At 47.9% G+C, this 22,399-nt stretch overlaps 1 protein-coding gene and 1 non-coding gene across 4 annotated transcripts in view; one reads left to right on the top strand and one right to left on the bottom strand.

The window, feature by feature from the left end:
* PLCH2 (phospholipase C eta 2) overlaps positions 1-18,026 on the top strand; it is a 250,203-nt gene extending 232,177 nt beyond the window's left edge. For 2 of the 3 annotated variants that reach the window (XM_056865319.1, XM_056865318.1), the window contains exons 20-22: positions 1,526-1,605; positions 13,076-13,415; positions 16,349-18,026. In XM_056865319.1, coding sequence (XP_056721297.1) covers positions 1,526-1,605; positions 13,076-13,415; positions 16,349-17,976 — 2,048 coding nt within the window. In that variant the 3' untranslated portion in view covers positions 17,977-18,026. Of the gene's footprint in view, positions 1-1,525; positions 1,606-13,075; positions 14,145-16,348 lie in introns of all 3 variants that reach the window. The other variant, XM_056865320.1, reaches the window with a different exon arrangement.
* Positions 18,027-22,061: 4,035 nt separating this feature from the next.
* TRNAA-CGC (transfer RNA alanine (anticodon CGC)) lies at positions 22,062-22,132 on the bottom strand. Its single transcript has one exon. It is a non-coding gene; the product is annotated as a tRNA-Ala (tRNA).
* Positions 22,133-22,399: the final 267 nt, after the last annotated feature.

The following is a 22,399-nucleotide window of genomic DNA, read 5'->3' on the forward strand; positions in this document are numbered from 1 at the left end:
TCCAGCTCCGTAAGGTTTTCCTTACGGACCTGGGCTGCTGGGTGCTTGGGTTGATAGATCTGTGGTCCGCACCATGAAGGTGTCACGTCCAGCAGCAAAGGGTCATCCTCGGACCCTGGGCCTTCGGGAACCCAAGCTGAAAGCCGGCCCCTGCTCCCCTGCTGGGCTCAGTCAATGACCTGGGCCCCTCTAGCTAACCTGAGGCTATCGTACTTCGCCAGCTAAACTGAGGCTATCGTACTTTGGTCACATTATGAGACGTCAAGAGTCGCTGGAAAAGACAATAATGTTAGGAAAAGTAGAAGGCAGCAGGAAAAGAGGAAGGCCCAACATAAGATGGATTGACTCTGTAAAGGAAGCCATGGCTCTCAGTTTGCAAGACCTGAGCAAGGCTGTTACGGATAGGACATTTCGGAGGACATTGATTCATAGGGTCACCATAAGTTGGAAACGACTTGACGGCACTTGACCCACACTCACACACATGCATCTAGCTTTGCCTGCCCTGTTCCCTAGCTCCACCCCCTCTCTATCAAGACTGGTTCCAGTCAGTTGTCCTCCTTTGTCAATATCCTCTTCCTGGTGCAGTAGTTAAGAACAGTGGTTTGGAGTGGTAGACTCTGATCTGGAGAACCGGGTTTGATTCCCCGCTCCTCCACATGAGCGGCGGAGGCTAATCTGGTGAACTGGATTTGTTTCCCCACTCCTACACATGAAACCAGCTGGGTGACCTTGGGCTAGTCACATTCTCTCAGTCCCACCTACTTCACAGGGTGTCTGTTGTGGGGAGGGGAAGGGAAGGTGATTGTAAGCCAGTTTGATTCTTCCTTAAGTGGTAGAGAAAGTTGGCATATAAAAACCAACTCCTCCTCCTCCTCTTCCTCCTTCTCCTCTTCTTCTTCTTCTTCTTTCAGTGCCTTCAACTGTACAATGAGCCACATGAGTGCAAAGCCTTTCTTTCCCTCTTCTGGCTTCTTCCCCTCCCCTCGCCTTTCCTATTCTCCTCCATACACAATAGGGGTACCTGATTTTTGTCCCCCATTCCTGAGACTAAAATGCAGCCTGAGTTAGGTAGTTTCACATGAGGAGAACGGCATGGGGTTGGGGTAAAAAAGACTCTCCAGAGCCATGACCCAAACCCATATCTGTCCATCCCACAGCTGCCTTTTTGAGACTAAATTATCCATCAAGGGATCCAGTCACAACTTCATGTGTAGGGTTGCCAGGTCCCTCTTTGCCACCAGTGGGAGGTTTTTGGGGTGGAGCCAGAGGAGGGTGGGATTTGGGGAAGGGAGGGACTTCAATGCCATAGAGTCCAATTGCCAAGCGACCCTTTTCTCCAGATGATCTCTATCGGCTGGAGGTCAGTTGTAATAGTGGGAGATCTCCAGCTACCACCTGGAGGCTAGCAACCCTATCCATGTGCAAAGTGACCCCTCTCAACTCTATGGTCTAGTGAGGATCGCTCTAAGAAGAGGCGGAGTCAGGGCTCAATCCACTACCCTTGCTTCATTCTGTGTTTCAGGCTATCGGCACGTCTACCTGGAGGGCATGGAAGAGGCGTCCGTCTTTGTTCATGTAGCTATCAATGACATATGTGGTAAGGTGAGTAACCGTGAGGCCCGAGAGGGGAGGCTGATCCCTCCCCATGGGGGGTGTTTTGGCAAAGAACGGTGGCTGTTGCTTGGTGACTTGAGGCTCCCTTCAAATCAGATTGCAGTATTAGTTGGATACAGGCCGATAGAACGAGGAATGCCTCCGTCCTTTTGACAATGCCGGAGATTCCCTCGATGCAGCTTGTAGCTGGCGAGGCAGAGCCTCAGTGTTGTGGCATCCGATGGCCCCTCTGCTAGTGGCCTAGCACACTGAAGCATGTTCCTCTGCTGAACACACACGTGGTTTAAGGAAATCAATCACGCGAGACCGGCAGGCGAGTTTTCTTCCCCACTTTTGGGCAGAAGTTGTCCATCTGAACCAGACCTTAGAATTTCAGCCATAAGAGGGCTTCTGCCATATTAAATTCATCCTGATGTGGGTTGCTGGTTTAGGGGCAGGTGGGAAAAGGGGAAGGTACAGAATGGGAAAGTCCAGCCCAGGTATAAAAATGATAAGTTGCAGCCCCACACAAGTCACCTTCATCTCAATGGAACTTTCTGAAGAAGATTTCCAAGAGGAATATATCCTACGTATATAACCTTTGTCCTGACCTGGACGGCCTGGGCTGGCCCGATCTCATCAGATCTCGGAAGCAAAACAGGGTCAGTACTCAGAAGGGAGACCACTAAGGAGGACTGTGAAGAGGAAGGCAATGGCAAGCCACCTCTGCTTCTTACTTAGCCTTGACAGCTTCTTGCTGGGGTTGCCATAAGTCAGCTGATGGCACTTTACACACACACATATAACTTTTGCCCTGACCTGAATGGCCTAGGCTGGCCTGATCTCGTCAGATCTCAGAAGCCAAGCAGTGTCGGCCCTGCTTGGTACTGGGACGGGAGCCCGCTGAGGAAGACCAGGGTAAGCTGAGGCAGGCTATGGCAAACCACCTCTGTTTGGCGCTTGCCTTGAAAGCCCTACAGGATTGCCAGAGGTCAGCTGTGACTTGACGGTGCTTTCCGCCATATAATTTTTAGGACTGGCACCCACTTACTGATTCATCAACGAACGCTACATGTATGTGCACAGAAGAGAAAACAATAGTTCTAAAGTTTGTTTAAGAGCCCCGTGGCGCAGAGTGGTAAACTGCAGTACTGCAGTCAAAAGCTCTGCTCACGACCTGAGTTCGATCCTGACGGAAGTCAGTTTCAGGTATCCGGCTCAAGGTTGACTCAGCCTTCCATCCTTCTGAGGTCGGTAAAATGAGGACCCAGCTTGCTGGGGGGTCAAGTGGAGACGACTGGGGAAAGCAATGGCAAACCACCCCGTAAACATAGTATGCCTAGTAAACGCCGGGATGTGACGTCACCCCATGGGTCAGTAATGTTTGCACAGGGGGCTACCTTTACCTTTTAAAGGTTTGTTTAAGATGATGCTGGGATGTATTAGAGCAGACATCATCTTAGAAGAAGTGTTCCTTCTGGTGTTTGTGAGAAGGGGAATGTGCTCTTAAGACTGGGGGAGGCTTCTTCTAAGATTCTGTCCTGTGGTTGGGAAAATGGAGACTGCCTCTTCTGGTGGAAGACTGCCTCTCCTAATCCTCCCTTCTATCAGTGGGTAAAGGGAAAAGTGCATCTTCTGCAGTGGGAGGAATACCTCTTCTCATAACTTCTTCAGTATGTTACAGAAGAAGGAAGGCCTCTTCTAAAGCGGATCTATTTGTGTATGAATGAAATCCGTCATGCTGAAGGGTCCAACTAACTTCGTTTTCAGAGGATGAATAAAAACCAACTCTCCCTTAAGCCGGTTTGAGTCTCCCTTAAGTGGTAGAGAAAGTCAGCATATAATAACCGACTCTTCTTCTTCTTCTTCTTCTTCTTCTTCTTCTTCTTCTTCTTCTTCTTCTCCTCCTCCTCCTCCTCCTCCTCCTCCTCCTCCTCCTCCTCCTCCTCCTCTAAAACTGTGAAACAAATAAACAAAATATTGGGAGGCAGGTGGAAGAAGAGAGAGAGGAGACGGTCTCCCTCCCTCCCCGGGTCTCTCTGTCTCTCTTTTCCCCTCCATTTCCTCTGAAATAAAACTTCTCAGCTACTTTACTGCGCTTGCATAGCCCTAATTAAAGGCAGGGAAATGTGACGGTAATTAGGGCAGCAAAGATGCACTGAGGAGAACAAGGAATCCTCTGTCCGGGTACAGAGAAGCCCCGGAAAAGCCAAAGAGCGTCCGACTCCAGATGCTCTTGATCCCAAGGGGAAGAATCAAACTTTTGAGCGTCGCTTGGCAACCTCGCCAGAGGACAGAGCTGGGCATGGTGGAGTCCACCTTCCGCAGGTTCAGCCTTCGAAGTAAGGGGAGCTGGCAGGAAAAAAAATAAAAACAGCATGATCTTTTTTTTTTAAAAAGCCAGCTGTTTCCCTTCCTATGGGCTTTTCTTCCCATTACAACACACTGAACTGGTTTCTGCCACCTAGAAGCTAGGATTTTTAAAATAATAATAGGAACGAGCCAATGCCCCTTATTTCATTTTTAAGAAACATTAATTTAGGGGTGGTTTTGGTCACTTTTCCACTTTTTGTTGTCAGTCTTGTATGGTTTTTATATGCTATTGATACATACTGCAGCCTTCACTGATAGCGTATAACCAGACCATAATAAATGGTTTATTGAGGGACAAACCACAGGGAAGAATGTATATATTTTATGGTGGTGGGGAGAGGATTTGGAGCAGAGGTAGCGCCAATCCAAATTGTTCCCTCCCCTGGACTGATTTTGTTTAAACCTTAAAACAGTCATCAATTGAGAATCCTATCACAGCAACAGGCAGATTGCCCTGGGAGGAGGCAGTAGCATGTGCTCATAAACCAAACGGGAGACAACACAAGTGAGCCAGTGTGATGTGGTGGTTAAGAGCGGTAGTTTGGAGCAGTGGACTCTAATCTGGAGAACCGAGTTTGATTCCCCACTCCTACACATGAAGCCAGCTGGGTGACCTTGGGCTAGCCTCAGCTCTCAGAGCTCTCTCAGCCCCATCTAACTCCTCTTCCTCTTCCTCCTCCTCCTCCTCCTCCTCCTCTTCTTCTTCTTCATGTTGGCATGGTAGCATCACCAAAAAGCCAAATAAATGGGTTCAAGATCAAATCAAGCTTGAACTTTCCCTAGGAATGGCTAAACTGAGGCTATCATACTTTGGTCACATTATGAGAAGACAAGAGTCACTGGAAAAGACAATAATCTAGGAAAAGTTGAAGGCAGCAGGAAAAGAGGAAGACCCAACGTGAGATGGGTTGACTCAATCAAGGCAGCCACGGCCCTCGGTTTGCAAGACCTGAGCAAAGCTGTTAAGGATAGGATGTTTTGGAGGCCATTCATCCATAGGATTGCCATGAGTTGGAAGCAACTTGATGGCACTTAACACACACATGGTAGGATCCAACCACAGCCAGACCGGTTAGTGATCTGGTTGTGGTTTCCCTCCCACTGACCCAGTGGTGCGGGAAGCCAAGGCCCTGATCCATTGGGAGAAACAGTATTACTGGGAGTCACTTTTCTTTGAAATCTGAGAATTCATAATGGCGGGCGCTCTTTCAGCTTTCCGTCAAGGGAACCCACACTTCCTCCCCCTGCTTTTAACTGTCTTTGATAGATCCCCCCCATGCAATCTCAGGCTCCCCCCTTTAGTCTAAGGCAATTTTCTGCCTTTATTAACCTCCCTTGATCATCCCCACCGTAATTCCTGCCCCCTTTGATTTCTCTCTTTCCGCTCGGGCAGCTCACTGATGGATAGTTTTAATTTACAGCCGACTGACACTTCCTTTTAAACCCTGGCAGCAATTTGGGGGCTTGTTGGATTCCTTTTTCCGAACCGGATCGGTTGCGCTGCCTCTCTTTCAAGCGCATCAAAAGTCCGTCCCCCCCACCGTATCTTGTGAACTCGTTCCCGGCTGCCCCCCCTTCCAATTTCTTTCAATTTACCAAGCTGATTTGTTTTCTGATTGCTTTATTCCCGTCCTTCATGTCCTCAAATCTATTACCTACCCCTTGTTGCTTCTCATTACCATTTCTGCCTACTTTCACTTTGCTGTAGTCGCTAATTCCAGACTCTGATCTTGCTAAGGGACAGATTTATTTATTTATTTTGGAAGGGGTAATAAAATCATAAAAATGTTTCCTGGTGAACATTGAACAAAAGAGCGCTGTGACCACAAACTGTTTTCTCTCACTGGGGAAAAAAGAGGTAGCTGCACAAATCTTTTCACTTTCTTTTGAAAACCTTTACGTGTAGTGAGGCTTGATCCATTTTATCCGTACACAAAAGGTCTCTAGACAGTGGTTCCCCCACCCCTTTCCAGTACAGCTTCAGAGTTTCCCTTTTCTCAGAGCAGCGGCTGAGAAACCCCATCCCAGCCCTTGGGGGCACTAGGTTTACCAACCTCCAGGTGGTTGAACTCAATCAAGGCAGCACCTTGCAATATCAGAATTCAGTCATCTACTATGGAAACTCTTCGACCAAATCAGCCGCCCGATAGTACACTGAAGGCACAAACCTTTACTTTGGATATGTTATCATGGAATTCAATCCAACTAGAGGATTTTCAAGTTTGAGGAAGCATGAGCAAAATGGGAAGATTTACCGGAAGCCCATTGCTTGTCCTGTAATCCTATACATTGTATATTGTTTTCTTGTGTTGTTGTTGTTCTTAGCGCATACTCTGTATCATGCACAATTTTTGATTTTGTGAACGCAGTACTACTATTGTACACACTTCTGTGTTGGAATGTAATTTTCAGATAAATTCTGATATTGCAAGGTGCTGCCTTGATTGAGTTCAACCTTATTGTTTGGCATTTGCCAGCCTTTTTTCAATTCAGCCTCCAGGTGGGGGCTGAAGATCTCCTGCTATTACAACAGAGATCAGTTCCCCTAGAGATAGGGTTGCCTGGTCCCTCTTTGCCACCAGCGGGAGGTTTTGGGGGTGGAGCATGAGGAGGGTGGGGTTTGGGGAGGGGAGGGACTTCAATGCCATAGAGTCCAATTGCCAAAGTGGCCATTTTCTCCAGGGGAACTGATCTCTATCTGCTGGAGATCAGTTGTAAAAGCAGGAGATCTCCAGCTAGTACCTGGAGGCAACCCTACCTGGAGAAAATGGCTGCCTTTGGCAAGGTAACTCTATGGCACTGAAGTCCCTCCCCTCTCCAAACCCCACCTTCCTCAGGCTCCACCCCCTAAATCTCCAAGTATTTCCCAACCCAGAGCTGGCAACCCTAGGGGGCACCCACTGCCACCCCAAAATTCTGCCCTCCTTACCCAGGGAGTGGCTGTGGTTTGGCTTACCCCCTCCCTTAAGGAAGTAGCAAGCTCCCTTGGGAAGCTTGCCTCTTGGGAAGGGACTTCCCTAACACCTGCAACGTGAGATCTTTTAGCCGGAGATCTTTTCGTGGGAGATTTTAGCTGGAGACCCAGAACCTTCTGCATGCGGAGGAAGTGCTTAGCCACTGAGCTATGACCCCGCCCCCTAAAACAGAGCCAACTCGGTCTGTCTTGATGTAGACCAGGGGTGTCAAAGATATGGCCCAAGGGCCGGATTCGGCCCCTTGAGAGTGGCGCCTTGGAGAGCCAGCGTGGTATAGTGGTTAAAAGCGGTGGTTTGGAGTGGAGGAGTCTGATCTAGAGAACCGGGTTTGATTCCCCACTCCTACACATGAAGCCAGCTGGGTGACCTTGGGCTAGTCACAGCTCTCTCAGCCCCCCAACTCACAGGGTGTCTGTTGTGGGGAGGGGAAGGTGATTGTAAGCCGGTTTGATTCTTCCTTAAGTGGTAGAGACAGTCAGCATATAAAAACCAACTCTTCTTCTTATCTGGCCCGTGAGCCAGCTGAGGCAGCCACCCCTCCAGTCCCAATCTGGGCTGGCGAGGCATGGCCCAGCTTGACCAAGTGACATTTATGTCATATCCAGCCCTCGTAACAAATGAGTTTGACATCCCTGGTATAGACCATTGGTTCAGTACTCTCTCGCACACTGCCCGATACTGAGTCAGACCACCAGTTCACCTGCTTCGGGTCTCTATGGCTGCGGTTGTTGTTAACCACAATTAGTCCTAACTGTGGTTCCGTGCGATGTACCGGTGCAGACATCCTGGCTCAATCTTGGCTCGTTTCCGAGCTGCAGAGCTGCCTGGCTAGAGCAAAAGCAATGAAAACACTATTTAACCATCACTAAAATTGTTAATGGCGCCCCGGGCGCAGAGTGGTAAGCTGCAGTACTGCAGTCAAATGTTCTGCTCAAGACCCGAGTTCGATCCCGACCGAATTTGGTTTCAGGTAGCCGGCTCAAGGTCAACTCAGCCTTCCATCCTTCCGAGGTCGGTAAAATGAGGACCCAGCTTGCAGGGGGTGAAGTGTAGACGACTGGGGAAGGCAATGGCAAACCACTCTGTAAACACAGTCTGCCTAGTCAGCGTCATGATGTGACGTCACCCCATGGGCCAAGAATGACCCAGTGCTCGCACAAGGGACGACCTTTACCTTTTTAAAAATGGTTAAAATAAATCAGTTCTCATGGTATTCAAGGTGTGTGTGGGGTCACTGTCTTTCTCTGCTGCCACCTCTATTCTGGAATACTTAACGGAGCTCTCATGACCAGTGTTCCCCCAGCCCCCTCAATCTAGAACTCAATCTATCAGCTGTGACTGTTTTGTGCCCTTAGTTGCCCTCATCTTCTTTAGTGCTCAACCGCTGATGAACAAAGGCCCCAGATTCACTGTTGCAGGACAAGGCGCATGTATTGAGGAGGGTGCTTTGTATGTTTCATGGTGACCTCTGGCCCTGTTCTCTAGGAGGTGGTCAGCGTGCATTTGTGTCTCATTGCTTCAGATGGCAAGTGAAGGTTTATGTGATAGAAGGTTTCTCCGTACTAACAAGTCTCCTCCTCTCCACATGGCAAACCAGAAGTTAGGAAGATGGGATCCAGCTTAGCATCTCCTTGACATGCTAGTTTTCTCTGGGTAGAAGAATTAATCGTCTGCTTCACCCCTGAAAAATAAATCCATCCCCATCTAGAAGGCTAGTGTGTCAGGAAGGAAGACGTCTAACCAAACCGTCTCCCAGAAACTGGTGTCAAGGAGATGGGGGGTCCTATTGCAGTGTGTCTCTCTGACTTGCTAACTTTCTACATGCAGGGATGTTTAACGGGGGAGCGTTCAGTCATGGACAACTCCTTCCGTACTCTGAGATATAGGTTGACCAATCCAGGGAGATGTATTTCCCCAGGGCTGTGTGTATCCTGCTCCAAGGCAACCCACATTCTGGGAGAAGGGAAGCGGGATTCTGAAAGTTACATGGACGCTACACATCAAGCATATTTGGATGGTTGCACATAATTTCTTCTGCGATTTGACTGCTTTGTGTCATTCTGCTATGGTCGGTTCTGGGGAGGGGCTATCAGCAACCTTCAGCAACCCCTTTGGCTTCTGAGATTCGTCAGGTACATTTTTGCAGCCAGGAGGACTAGAAACATGAGGTTTTTATTAACAGGAAACTATGGACTGCCAAAAAACCCAAAAACAAATCAGTGGGTTATAGATCAAATCAAGCCTGATCTGACCCTAGAAGCTAAAATGACTAAATGGAGGCTATCGTATTTTGTTCACATTATGAGAAGGCAAGAGTCACTAGAAAAGACAGTCATGCTAGGAAAAGTTGAGGGCAGCAGGAAAAGAGGAAGACCCAACAAGAGATGGATTGACTCAATAAAGGAAGCCACGGCCCTCACTTTGCAAGACCTGAGCAAGGCTGTCAAAGATAGGACATTTTGGAGGACATTGATTCATAGGGTCACCATGAGTCGGAAGTGACTTGATGGCACTTCACACACACACACACACACACACACACACACACACACACACACACACACACACACACACACATGATTCTCAGGAAGTTAGATCACAGCAGCCAGCCCTGTGGCTTTTCTGTGCTCCTGCGCAAACATGGCATGAACGCAGACCTGCTTATTACCTCTTGTCAGTTTTCAGAGGCTCACTCATTTTCAAAAGGTTGCCGCCTCGCCCTTTCTTTCTTATGTCTCTTTTGTATTTTGTGTGTCATCCAGTTTCTCGTACGTATTCTCCTCCCCCCCCCCCCGTCCCCCAGAGATGTGCCTGTATCTCTTTGCAGAGTCTCTTTGGCTTGTTTTCCTGTGTCTCACTTTCTGCCTTTTTTTACTTTGTCTGTTTGTGATTTCAGTGGACTTCTCTGTATCAAAAAAAGTCTCCTTTTAGAAGCAGAGCAAATTTAGACGCCTTGAAGGTACCCCCCCTCTTCCTCCTGGCACAGGAAGGTGTAGTGCGCTCTCCCTGCGACACGCTTGCATGCTTCTCCGACCAATGACATCATTAACATTCTGTGTCTTTTCCTTATTTTAGCTTTATTTTGTTCTCCTCCTTTAAAAAAAACAAAAAAATTAAAAATATGTCTCTCTATATATATTCTTCCACTCCATAACATGGATTGCAACATTTCCTGGAACGTTTGCTGGGCCATTGAGCAACCAAAGAGTTCTCCATTTATGAAGCAGATCCAGGATAAATATAACTCTTAAAAAAAAAAAAGAAACTATCCTCCATTGCCCTCTTGTCCATCACTTGCCCTAATCCCCTCCCTGACACCATCGTCTAATCTCGGAAGGGCAAATTGTTCTCTCTAAGCTCTGCTGGAAGCAATTACAGCCATAATACATCTGCTGCACTTTTAGAAAATTCTCCCGTAGACAGAGTGAGGACTGCATTGCCAGTTTCTCCAAAAATTGACATTTGAGAGAATCACAATTCGCTACTTTTTTCGCGCAAAAGCCAGAAACAGATATGCTGGATCTTCTTCTAAATGTCTCTTTCTTTTCTTCCAACCAAATTTGCACTGGATTTGGGATCTTGAATCGCCCGCTCTGATTCAAGCGTCAGTAGCCTAGCCTCACTGGGATGCATCAGATAACCTAGATGGATTGACTGCTTACTTAGAATGACCACTTGGAGAACCTTCACTGCACATCACCCCATTCCATCAGTGGGATTCTTTACTTTCTTTGTTTTTTGAAGGGTCGGGGAGGGGGGGGGAACAGTTACTTGTGTATGTGTTCAGAGATTTTTTCCCCCTCCTGAATTTTGCCAATATTTGGGGAAGGGGACAGACTCCAATAGCCATTTCCCTGCACTTGCCTATTTGAATCTGTAATGTTTGGAACATTTCTTTGTTAGGCTGTTCCAGTAATCTCTCCTTACTAAGCAAACTATCGTCTTTTATGCACGGCTGTTTCCATCACCGTCACCCATCCTATGACTTTGGGTCTTTGTTTTGATTATGCATATTGTCTCCGACCGCCAGAGATCGCCTCGCTCTCCTCCTATGTCTTCCCACATTTGGCTCACGTTTTCAGAGACCTGTTTTATCTCGAATTTGAAAACGCGGACAAAATGTGGGGAATGGCAGGAGGAGAGCGAGGCGACCTGTGACAGTTGGAAACGGCATGCATAATCGACACAACGACCCGAAGTTGTTGGAGGGGTGATGGCGAGGGAAATAGCCATGCACAAAAGACCGATGTCAGCTTTGGACAGAGTGTAATCTTCTTCGACCCCTTTGGTTATTTCTTTTGCATCATTTTGAAACATTTAGACCCTACCTTTCATCTGTGGATCCCGAGGCCTTTTTCAGCACTGTAAATGACAAATCAGGAACCAGAACAGGTAGTAAAAGCTGCTGAAAGCAGCACCTCCCAGCAATTTTTAAATGGCTAAATTGTCCCCTAAAATAGCTTTGGTGGCCATGGGTTGGCCCCATGGACACCGTCATGTCTAGCTTGGGCTTTAGCGGAGCTGAAATTAATAGCAGTGGGATGCAGAAAGCAGAATTCCTAATATAAGGGAACTGGAGGAAACGAGTCATATCAGGTATTTCCACTCCAAAGGATCGTACATGAATAGACCCCCCAGAGTCCTAAGCTTAAGGCAGAGACATATTTGCAAGAAGCATCGCACCAAACCCTCTCATATCCACAAACTGGCAAGTGCATGTGAAATGTCCACAGGAGTGTTGGAAAGTGTACAGACGATAGTTTTTCAGGTCCTTGAAGGCAATATGGCATACCCAACGTTGTCTGCGATAGACATCTCCCCCCGCCCCGCCCTGCTGCCTCACTGTGGCTTCTGGTGAAAACAGGTTTCTCAGGCTTTTGATCAAAGAGGCATAGCAGGCCCTGAAAAGCCACTGATACTCACTCGATCAAAGGCACAGTGCGACAGAAAACAGTGGAACACTGGTGCCCTGTAGCAACAATGGCTCTGTCGTTATAGCCAGCAAGTATCTGAAAAGCTGTCAGTTGTGCTCATCCTCCCGTTTCACCAAATCCAAAACGGGGAGGGTCGGTGGGGAAAACTCATCTCCAAGAATGGCCCATAATGAATATGTCACGGGTATGTAACTAAATGTGCAATTGTGCGCGCGTTATGACTTTGCTTGTTGACAACGGACGATCCTTCTGCTGCACGAGTCATGGGTAAACCAACGTGCGATTGCCAAAGTTGTGCGGTGCGTTTAAAGAGACAACTGGAGTGTTTTTCTGCCTATGCTAAAACATCCAAGCACCATGTTGCTTTGCACCGCACAACGACACGACAGGACACATTATATCCTTTCTGTATTTCAATCCTGTGGTCAAAAAAATGTTTGGACGAAGTGGGCTGCATTTACTGACACGTCTTTCCGTAGCATGGGAACTAGTCTTTTTTTTTTTTTTAAGTCAGCTGGTTATTGTGGATTTTAGTGGCTTTGGAGCCATGTAACTCCAATTCTGTATTAAAAGAAGTTAAGTATATTTGATATTTTATATGCTTGTTAAATACGCCTGTCTTTAGGGACAGAACAATGAGCATTAATAGTACTACATCCTTGCAGTTAGATTAGCAACATTTAAGGTTGCAGCCCTAACACAGGTATTTGGTTAGGGGTCAGCAACCGGTGGCCCTTTATCTACCTTCTCCCAGTGGCTAACACAGAGGAAAAAGAAAGCATATGTAATTGGCTGTGGCCACGGCCACGGAATTTGCCCATACACCACTTTGGCGGGTCCTCAGTTGCAATTCTCTACCCCCTTCCTCAAATTGGCTTACCAGGGTAGTGGGAAGTAAGCCCCACTGGAATCAACTGGGACTTAATTTCCCAGCAAGCATGCATATGATTTGGCTGCAAGTCACTAATGAAAAGGAGCAAAATGCCCGAAAAACCCATTAGCAGGACAACACGAGCGCGAAACTTTGAAACTAAAACCGCAGTTCCCGCCTCCCTCCGAATTCTGTCTCCCAGTCAAACCTGGGTAGATGATGCTCCCCCATGAGGTTAACCTCTTGCTCATCACTGCTGTTTGCCTCTTTGCACATCTTCTGTAATGCACATCTTCTGTTATGGGGGGTTTTCTTTTATTTTCCAGGTCAAGCAAGCTCTGGGCATAAAAGGTCTATTTCTCAGAAATCCAAAGCAGGCCTCTCTCGACAGTCATGCTGCTGGTCAGTTCAATCGCAAACACTCCTTTAGCAGCCACATTTTACGGCGAACGGCCAGCGCACCCACCAAGAGCCAGAAGAAACCCAAGAAGGGCTTCCCTGAGATTGCCATCGACACCAAAGACAACAGTTCTGAAGGGGCCAGTGAAGACCGTGAAGCTGAAGACTCCTCCCACCCTCGTTTTGATCAAGAGCCGGAGTGCGCATCTCCAGCACCGCCTCTTCGAGAAGAGGCCAACAGAGAGGTTCAAGGGAAGGGGTTGAAAGGTAAGGCCCAAAGTTTTGGCAAGGGTAAAATCAGCCAAACCCGTGCGCCCAGGGAGGCGACATTCAGCGAGCCCATCCAGAAGTCCAACAGGGTCCGCCTCCAGGAGCCGCCAGACGAGAAGCAGGGGGTCTTTGCCCGCTGTGCCATCAACGGATCGGGTAGGATTGGCATGGCCACCAACTGCATGAAATGCATGATCGGCTCAAACGAGAGCCCTGATCTGGAGTGCAAGTGGGGGGACCACTCCGCTGCTAGGCCCCTCTCCGGCGACACTCCACACCGCAACCAGTATAGTAGCCTAACAGGAGACGAGGAGAGATTAGAGCTCAAAAACTGGGGGATCCAAGAGCAGCCTCGGCCGCGGTCAGATCTGCAGCTCGGTGGTGGCTACGGGACTGCTGGGGACCTACCCAGGACCTGCCAGCCCTTTGCGACCTCGGGAAAGAAAAATGGTGACTCTAAATGTCCCGGGGTGAAAGGTCATTCTCGGCAAAGGTGGCAGGGCCAGCCCGGTGGCAAATACGGAAGCACCGTCAACTTGGTGACTACCAGCAATGGCTCAATATCCTCCGACTCCAGCAGCCTGGAGAGCCTGGGAAGCCCTGAATTCCCCACATGCAGGCCCAAGAGCTCCAGGAAGCAGGCGGGCACCCTTCAGAGGGAAATGAATGCCTTGTTTGCTGAAAAACTGGAGGAAATTCGCAGTAATTCCCCTATATTCTTTACTGGTAAGACCAGATTTTCTTCACCTCCACCATCCTCCATAGTTCATGTCATCATTTTCAGTTTCCCGTAGAACCACTTGTGTTTTTTTTTAATTTGCCATTGTAGCTTATCATTCAGCAAAAGAAAAACATTTATTCGTAAATGTATTTCTGTTTGGGGGCTGTGTGCTCTCTAGACATTCTCTGCCTTAGACGAGTGTTTCCCCCCCATGCCGAACCACCTCCAATAGCTATTCCACCTGTAGAGTTCTGTGATTCATGTGACTGTGTGTGCGTTTTATAATCATGTCATGTAAAAGTATGATTCTAAGATCTGTTCTTAGTTCAACCAGAACATCAGGCTGACATTAAATTTAGGGACGAAGTAAGTGGAACTTCCAGGATGAGGAACTGGAAATCCTCCCTGTGTACCAGTGAGAAGCAGAGTCTTTGTTTGCTGTACAACCAATGAAAACAGATCCCCCTTCATGCCATTTAGCAATTAAGATCTCCAAGTCATGTGGGTCCTGCTTTCCAACTAAGCACGACGTTCAAACCCCAAAAGAAAGATGTAGCAATCAGTGTATTATATATCTCCCTCTTTTTGGTAGACCCTGAACCCAACCCATTTTTTTTTTCTTCCCGAATTAGCACAGGGATCAAACTTTTAAAACTATCCTTCTGCTGGTCTTGGACCGCATTAAAGTTATTGATTGATAAAACAATCCCTTAATTTAAAAATCCGGCCAGGTTGCTCTGGTTGGTCAAAAACTGTTCTTTGGATCCTACAGCTAACTTGTCCCAAATAACTCATTTTCTCACTTTTCCTTGCTAATTTATTCCTTATCTGTTCCCTGAATTAACTGGATTTTTTCCTCTGTTCTGTCCTATTCCACATGCACACTCTTGTCTCTGTAGTTAAGAACTGAAAGGATGAGCGAATCACAGGTAACTGCCGAGCAGTGATAGTTTTAAATGCATCTGTCTTTGTTTTCTTCCAAACAACTCATAATTATCTGTGCCAGGGGTCCCCAGCGTGGTGCCCAGGGGCACCATGGAGCCTGCCAACACCTTTCCTGGCACTTGCCAAGTGTTTTTAGAAAGTGGGCAGGGCCAGGCTTGTGCAGATTAATTGTCAAGCAGAGACTCTGCCCTAAATGTTGAACAGTTACTATGAGAGTTATGCATAACCATGCTCCCTGACATTTTGCGTCGGCTCTGCCTCCTGTGGAAGCCATTTTGTTGTTGTGCCCACCACCCTGTGTCAGAATTTGAAAGATGTCCACAGGCTCACAAAAGTTGGGGACCCCTGTTCTTTGCTACCCATCCCCCTGCTCCCCAGCATGATATATTTTTCAGCATGCTTTTGATTCAGACTGATGTGGGGATGTAGTCCTCTTTTTTTGTGTCCAAAACTTTTCTTTCTGCTGCTGATCCAGCCATGGGTAGTGGTGGGATGATGTGGATCAAATACCGGTATTTACTGATAACCCCCTCACTTCCCTGGTACAGCATATATTAATATTGCAATTAACGTTGACTTTTTAGTTGTTACATGCATTTCAAAAAAATTGCACCCTCAAACAGTTGATATTAAGGAGGGATGATGCCCAGGGATGAATTCCCCTGTGGGCTTTGTTATGTATGTTTCAACTGCTTGAGGGTACAATTTTTGGAAAATTGTGTAACAACTAAAGGCATTATATTAGGCCATTTGTTAATTGCAGCACTAAGGTAGCCAGCATAGTGTAGTGGTTAACAGCAGTGGTTTGGAGTGGTGGACACTGATCTGGAGAACCGGGTTTGATTCTCCATTCCTCCACATGAGGCTAATCTGGTGAATGAGGTGAACTTGGAAGCCATGCTTCCAAGTTAAATCAAGTTTTTGATGAAGGGGAAGGAGGTACACGGTAGAATTTTTAAAAACTGCATTTATTTGCCATTTAACTTAATCCCAAGTGTTCTTTGACTGAACTCCACTAATGGTGAAGCTGGGCGTATCTCCCTTGGGAGGGAGTTCCAGAAAAAAATAGGGGCCACCACTGAAAAGGCCCTGTCTCGTTTATCCCAATGGCCACTATTCTAGCAGTTATACTGAGTCAAAGCCTGGGGAGATGAGTATGTGCATGGGAGAAGAGTTATATGTAACAGCTCAGATTTACTTTGTTCTTCATTAGTGGATGAGCCTCCTTTATGACCCCCGCCTTCATGTTTTCCTCTTTCCCCAGATGTCCGCCAATTCTCAATGCAGAGGTCAACTACTTCGTTATGCAGCCTGGAGACTATCACCGAAGAACCCTTTATTGCCAATGAAAGCCAGCCTGCTGGTTTTCACTTCCCTCTGCCTGCCACCCCTGCCAGTGATCCCAATGAAGGGTCTGTGCCTAATCACTCCCGCAAAGACAGATCAGAAAGAGGCAGCCCATCGGAGGAGTCTGAGAAAGCTCCACGTATGCAGCGCATGGTGGCAGTTTCAGAGGAAAAAAGGCCTCTCACTCCCAACACAGCCGTTGTCAGCATGTCACAACAGGGAGACGTCCAGATAAACAGCCAGGAAGAAAACTGCTGGGGAAATGTTCATAGCGGTGGGATCTGGCCCGGCTTGCAAACTCAGGACAACTCCGCATTGGCCTACAGGTGGCCCCATTCTGCTGGAAGTTTCCTGAAGCAAAGAGAGAGCACCGAGAGAACCGTGGACAGCGCCAAAGCTGTGCCACCACACCAAAGCAGCACCTCACCAACTTCCCCTCGTGAATCTCCCCCAGTAACTCAATCTGCCACTGTCCCCATGTCTCATGTGATAGTAAGGCGGTCCAAGAGTGAAGGTCACAAACTTTGTGACTGCCCGAGGCATCCTGGTGGTTTCTCTCCGGCAGCTGAAGTGTACTCTGACGCCACAGTCAACGACCGTATCTGGAGCAAACTAGACTCCAGCAGCCACCGGGATAGTATGTCTTCCTCGTCGAGCATGTCCTCCAACGACACAGTCATAGATCTCTCCTTGCCCAACCTCGCTCGAAAAAGCCTCCCGGATCTAGGTGTCCAGCATGAGAATTTCGACATCGTCGCTGAGAGAAGAGCAGTGCGCCCGTGGTCTGCTAATGCTGCCTCTGGGCGGGAAATGGCCATGGTGACAAAGAGCAAATCCAACCCCAACTTGAGGTCAGGCCAACCGACGGAAGATGAGCTACGCCCTAGACCCCTAACCAGGGACCCTGAGGTTGGTTTGTTGTCCATTCCCAGAAGGCACACCTGGAGTAGGCTGTACATGGATAGTCTCAGACAGTCGTGTCTGAAGTCCAAAGATCCTGAGAAAGCAGAGTCCAACCAGGCCAAATCCAAAAGCCTCGGAGATCTTACCTCAGATGACATCTCATGCACCTTCGAGAGCAAGTACCGCAGCATCAGCCGGAGCTTCGTCACCTGTTCCATGAGGGAACAGCGCCGCTGCGCGGCTGCCCGGTCCTCCACTAAGCCCCCCGACGAGCTAACGGAACGCTTGAAGAAGCTGACCACCTTCCAGCTGCAGGATGATATCACTTCTCCCACTAGCCTCGAGGCAGTCGAATCCGAGGAGGAAGATGAAGGGATGGGCCTCCTCCGAAGGTCCTCGTCTCGGAGCCAGAGCAGGGTGCGGTACATCGCCAACCGGGCCAAGCAGGCGCAAGAGAGGCAGCGGCTGAAAAACTTGGCTCTGGTCAACGGGAGTCCCATCGAGGAGAGGGGTAACCCCGAAGGTGCCTGCAGCTTTGCGAGAGGGGCCTGTATGGACACGGCTTCCCCCGGACTGTTTACACCCCCGCTCAAGAATCAAACTGACTTGAGCACTGAGGCCGTCTTTATGTTCAAACTCTAACGCTGGGAAGGGCTGAATGAGGTCGATGTTTACATTCATGTCCAAGCAAAACCAACAAAAAAGTGTTTTTGTTTATTTTTGTAACAATGCACAAGAAGCAGAATGCCCTACTTCAAAGAGAATGCTTCCTTCCTCCTTCCAGACTCCCAAGAACAGTCCCTTGTGAAAATAAAAATAAATGCAATTCTGTAGCATTCGATATGAAAGGGGACAAGCAGTATTTTCCGGGGACGGGAAGTGGAGCTCCGTGGTCCCCGGAAGGCATGTCCGAGCATGCGCACAACCACCCCGTCCTCCTTTTTGTGGCTTATCTTTCTTCAGCTACAAACCCAGAAAGACAGAATCCCTCAAACATCAGAAACCATCCCCTTTGACTGACCGTCCTGTGCTTCCTTTACGATTCTCGTTGGAGTAGCCGCAGCCTGACTTCACTTGTGGGAGGGAAAGTGATGCTCAGCAGATGCGAAAGGGGCCAGGGCCTCTTGGGTTAGGGGTGGGTAGTTTTAAAGAAGAAGAAGGCTTCTATATGCCGACTTTCTCTACCACTTAAGGGAGACACAAACCGGCTTACACTCACCTTCCCTTCCCCTCCCCACAACAGACACCCTGTGAGGTAGGTGGGGCAGAGAGAGTGTGACTTGCCTAAGGTCACCCAGCTGGCTTCATGTGCAGGAGTGGGGAAACAAACCCAGTTCACCAAATTAGTCTCTGCCACTGATGTGGAGGAGTGGGGAATCAAATCCGGTTCTCCAGATCATATTCCACCACTACAAACCACCGTTCTTAACCACTACACCACACTGGCTCTCTTTAAGAGAGTTGAACCGTGGTACAGTCTTTCCCTTGTATGCATACATTTCTTTAGTCCCACTGGTCCATCCCAGAGGTTTGACAGGTTTGAGGATTAGAGTTGCCAAACTCCAGGTTCTAGCTGGAGATCTCCCGCTATTACAACTGATCTCCAGCCAACAGAGATCAGTTCCCCTGAAGAAAATGGCTGCTTTGGCAATTGGACTCTACGGCATTGGAGTCCCTCCCCATACCCCGCCCTCCTCAGGCTCCGCCCCAAAAACCTCCTGCCGGTGGTGAAGAGGGACCTGGCAACCCTACTTACAGGTGATTTTTAGAATACTGTGTGGGTTGATCCCAGGGGACACTTCAGCTCTACGGCTGAATTTCTGTACCAGGAAATCCTGGCTTCTCCAATCCATGGGAAACCCTGAGGTTTTACTAGTGTGTGTGGGGGGTGGGGGGGAGCTTAATAGTTCCTGACAAATACTTTTCAGCCCTGTCACAAAAACTACAATTCGCACAGTGTCCCATGGCGAAGCCGGTTTAAAATTGAATGTAGATTTTGCTCTCGCCCGTTTCTTTTTCTTCGTTGAATGTTTGTTTGTGCGCGGGAATCGTCCTTTTCTTTCCCGGCCACAATTTGGCCGAACAGCTGCTTCCAAAGAAGAACCCTGGCCTCCAAACAAGAACTTGGCTTCACCTGTCTTTTTTTTTTTTTTTTTTTTTTTGCTGCCACAGCTAGGCAACCCATGGGTTCTGGGGTGACATGTATTAGGGCTGTTGGGGGGGAAAATTCGGTATAGTTCGGATTCGGCCGAATTCGGCCTGTATGAATACGGGATATGCCGAAGTCCGAACTCCCCCGCTTCGGGTCCGTGCAATTCGGCGTGAATTCAAAGTTCGGGAAAAAAAATCGGCCGAATAAAAACACATTAAAAACACAATCGCGCCTTTCTGCGGCTCCAGGGGGGGCATTTTTGGGGGTAGAGGTCCCAAACTTTCAGCGAAGCTTCAAAGGACCCTTCTTGCAAGACCCCCCATGTTTTGTAAAGATTGGGTCAGGGGGGGCTGAGATATGGGCCCCGAAAGGGGTCCCCCCCTCCCTTAATGTGCATCTCTGAGCAGAGCTTGCCGCCCACGCACAAAGCTCCCAGCCCTGACAAACAGCTGAGAGCAAGGGCGGGGCAGGTGCTAAGAAGTTTGCAAAGCAACAGAACTGCAAAGCAACACCGCAAAGCAACACAACTGCAAAGCAACACCCACAACTGCAAAGCAACACCTTTGCAACCATGCAAAGCAACACCTGACACCTGGGAGTTTGCAAACCATGGAAAGGGACAGAGGCAGCTAGCTATGCATAATGAGCAGGAGGGGATGGAATTTCCCCTTTTGCATTGGACCCGGGACCAGGCAAATGCATTCTTTAAGTCACCATTTGAAAACCAGTTTTGAGCAAGCATCAAAATAGACCTAACCGATCTTATGAATGAGGGAAAACCTGATTTCACACAACTGAAGCCTCCCCTCAAACCAGGGAGAGAGAGACTCGAGGGGGCACACACACCTCAGGAAGAACGGGCGAAAGCCCCCTTTGGCTTCCTAACCTGGAGCTGGCAACCCTATTAGGGCAGTGGAACCCAAATCTCTCCGTCTCCATTGTTTTCAATTTGTTTGGACACCTTTTTTTGCAGTAAGTGGGGGTGGGGGGTGGCAGCTGGAAAAAAAACACACAGGTAGGCCGTAATAGCTTAAAATGTTTATTTCCCAGAAACATGAGGTGAACAAAATCCATTCTGTGGTACTTAAAAGATTCCGCTGTACATAGCACCTGCTCTGTGGAATGCCCTTTTCCTGTTCCATTGTTTTTCCTGTTTGTTTTTGCACTGCCATGCAAAATACATTTTAAAATATAAATATATATATTTAAAAATAGAGAATATTATCTCTGTTTAGAGTTAAACAGAATAACCTTTTTTTAAAAAAAATCGTTTAAAATTTCCCCCATAATTATCTTTTATTAATAATCGATGTACATTTTGTTGTGAAAGAGAAAGGGGGAGAATGTTTATCAAGATGCATTTTTTAAAAAAAAGAAAAAGAAAAACATGCTTTAATTTTTAGCCCTTCAAATGGGGATAAGGGAGGGCGGGTCGGTTAAGGGCTTTTTGTTTGTAACATTTTCTTCTCTGCCTATTGGAAATAATTTAAAAATCTATTTGTAAAACCATCTGACACTATTCAAAATAAAGATGTATTTAACCTAGTTGTCTCTTAATGTTTCACCCAATTTCAGGGCCAAGTAACGTTGTCGGCCTCTGAGTGGTGATCTCCTGGAATTACAACTGACCTCCAGAATATGGAGGAAACGGCTGCTTTGGAGGGTGGACTTTATGGCATTCTGGGTTGCCAACCTCCAGGTACTAGCTGGAGGTCTCCTGCTATTACAACTGATCTCCAGCCAATAGAGATCAGTTCACCTGGAGAAAATGGCCGCTTTGGCAATTGGACCTCCTCCTCGCCCTTCTCAGGCTCCACCCCAAAAACCTCCCACTGGTGGCAAAGGGGGACCTGGCAACCCTACGGCGTTATGCCCCGCTGAGGTCTCTCCTTCTCAAACCCTGCCCTCTGCAGACTTCGCCCTCATATCTCCAGGAATTGCCCAATGTAGTTTTGGCAACCCTAGAGCCAATTATGGGGGAGGGAATAGCTATACTTTCCAGGGGGATCTGGGGCCTGACTGGGCCTAGACTGCAGGCCCTTTGCCATAACATGACTTATTTATGTCACTTTATCAATAAAATAGATTTTTTCTTCTTTTACAATTCCTGAAATAATATGTATGAGATCGGACTGGATATGTTTATAGTTCACCCTACAAATTTATGCCAGTCTCAAAGAAACTGTGTCTCACCCTTGAAGTTAAGGGGGAGTCTTGGGAAGTTATGTTGCTCTGACAAGCTTGAAATGTTTTCTGTTTATTCAAGGCCCATTGTCACCTGTAAGCACTGCTCAGGGATTCTGTAGATCTGTGGGTATCGAGAGGGGGATCCACTAGGTTGTTTTCTTGCACAACCAACATTGAAATGGAGAAAGAGAGTATAACTATAGTTGGGTACTAAGTGGCTGAGCCTTGGAGGAATTTGACTCTCTTCTGTGATACACATGAAGCTGCCTTCTACTGAATCAGACCCTTGGTCCATCAAGGTCAGTATTGTCTACTCTGACTGGCAGTAGCTCTCCAGGGTCTCAGGCAGAGGTCTTTCACATCACCTTACTTGCCTAGTCCCTTTAACTGGAGATGCCAGGGATTGAACCTGGAGCCTTCTGCATGCGAAGCAGATGCTCTACCGCTGAGCTATGGCCCTTCCCCAGTATGTTGAGTTGATAAGTTACATGGCTGTTTAGCCATGACGGGTCAATAGAGCCTCCATGTTCAGAGGCTTGAAATGGATGGCAGCGGGTTGGCCGACTTCGAGAGTACCGGTTTCTGGGATGCAGCAAAACGTGTAGGCTTTGACCTCTGTGCCTGTGCTTTCCGGGGGTATCTCCTTATGTCAGCAGCGGGAAATAATGCTGACTAGATAGCATATCGGTTGGATCCTGCAGGGCTCTTTTCATGATCCAAAGCCAC

This window comes from Euleptes europaea, chromosome 19, assembly GCF_029931775.1.
Source record: "Euleptes europaea isolate rEulEur1 chromosome 19, rEulEur1.hap1, whole genome shotgun sequence".
Classification (NCBI taxonomy): Eukaryota; Metazoa; Chordata; class Lepidosauria; order Squamata; family Sphaerodactylidae; genus Euleptes; species Euleptes europaea.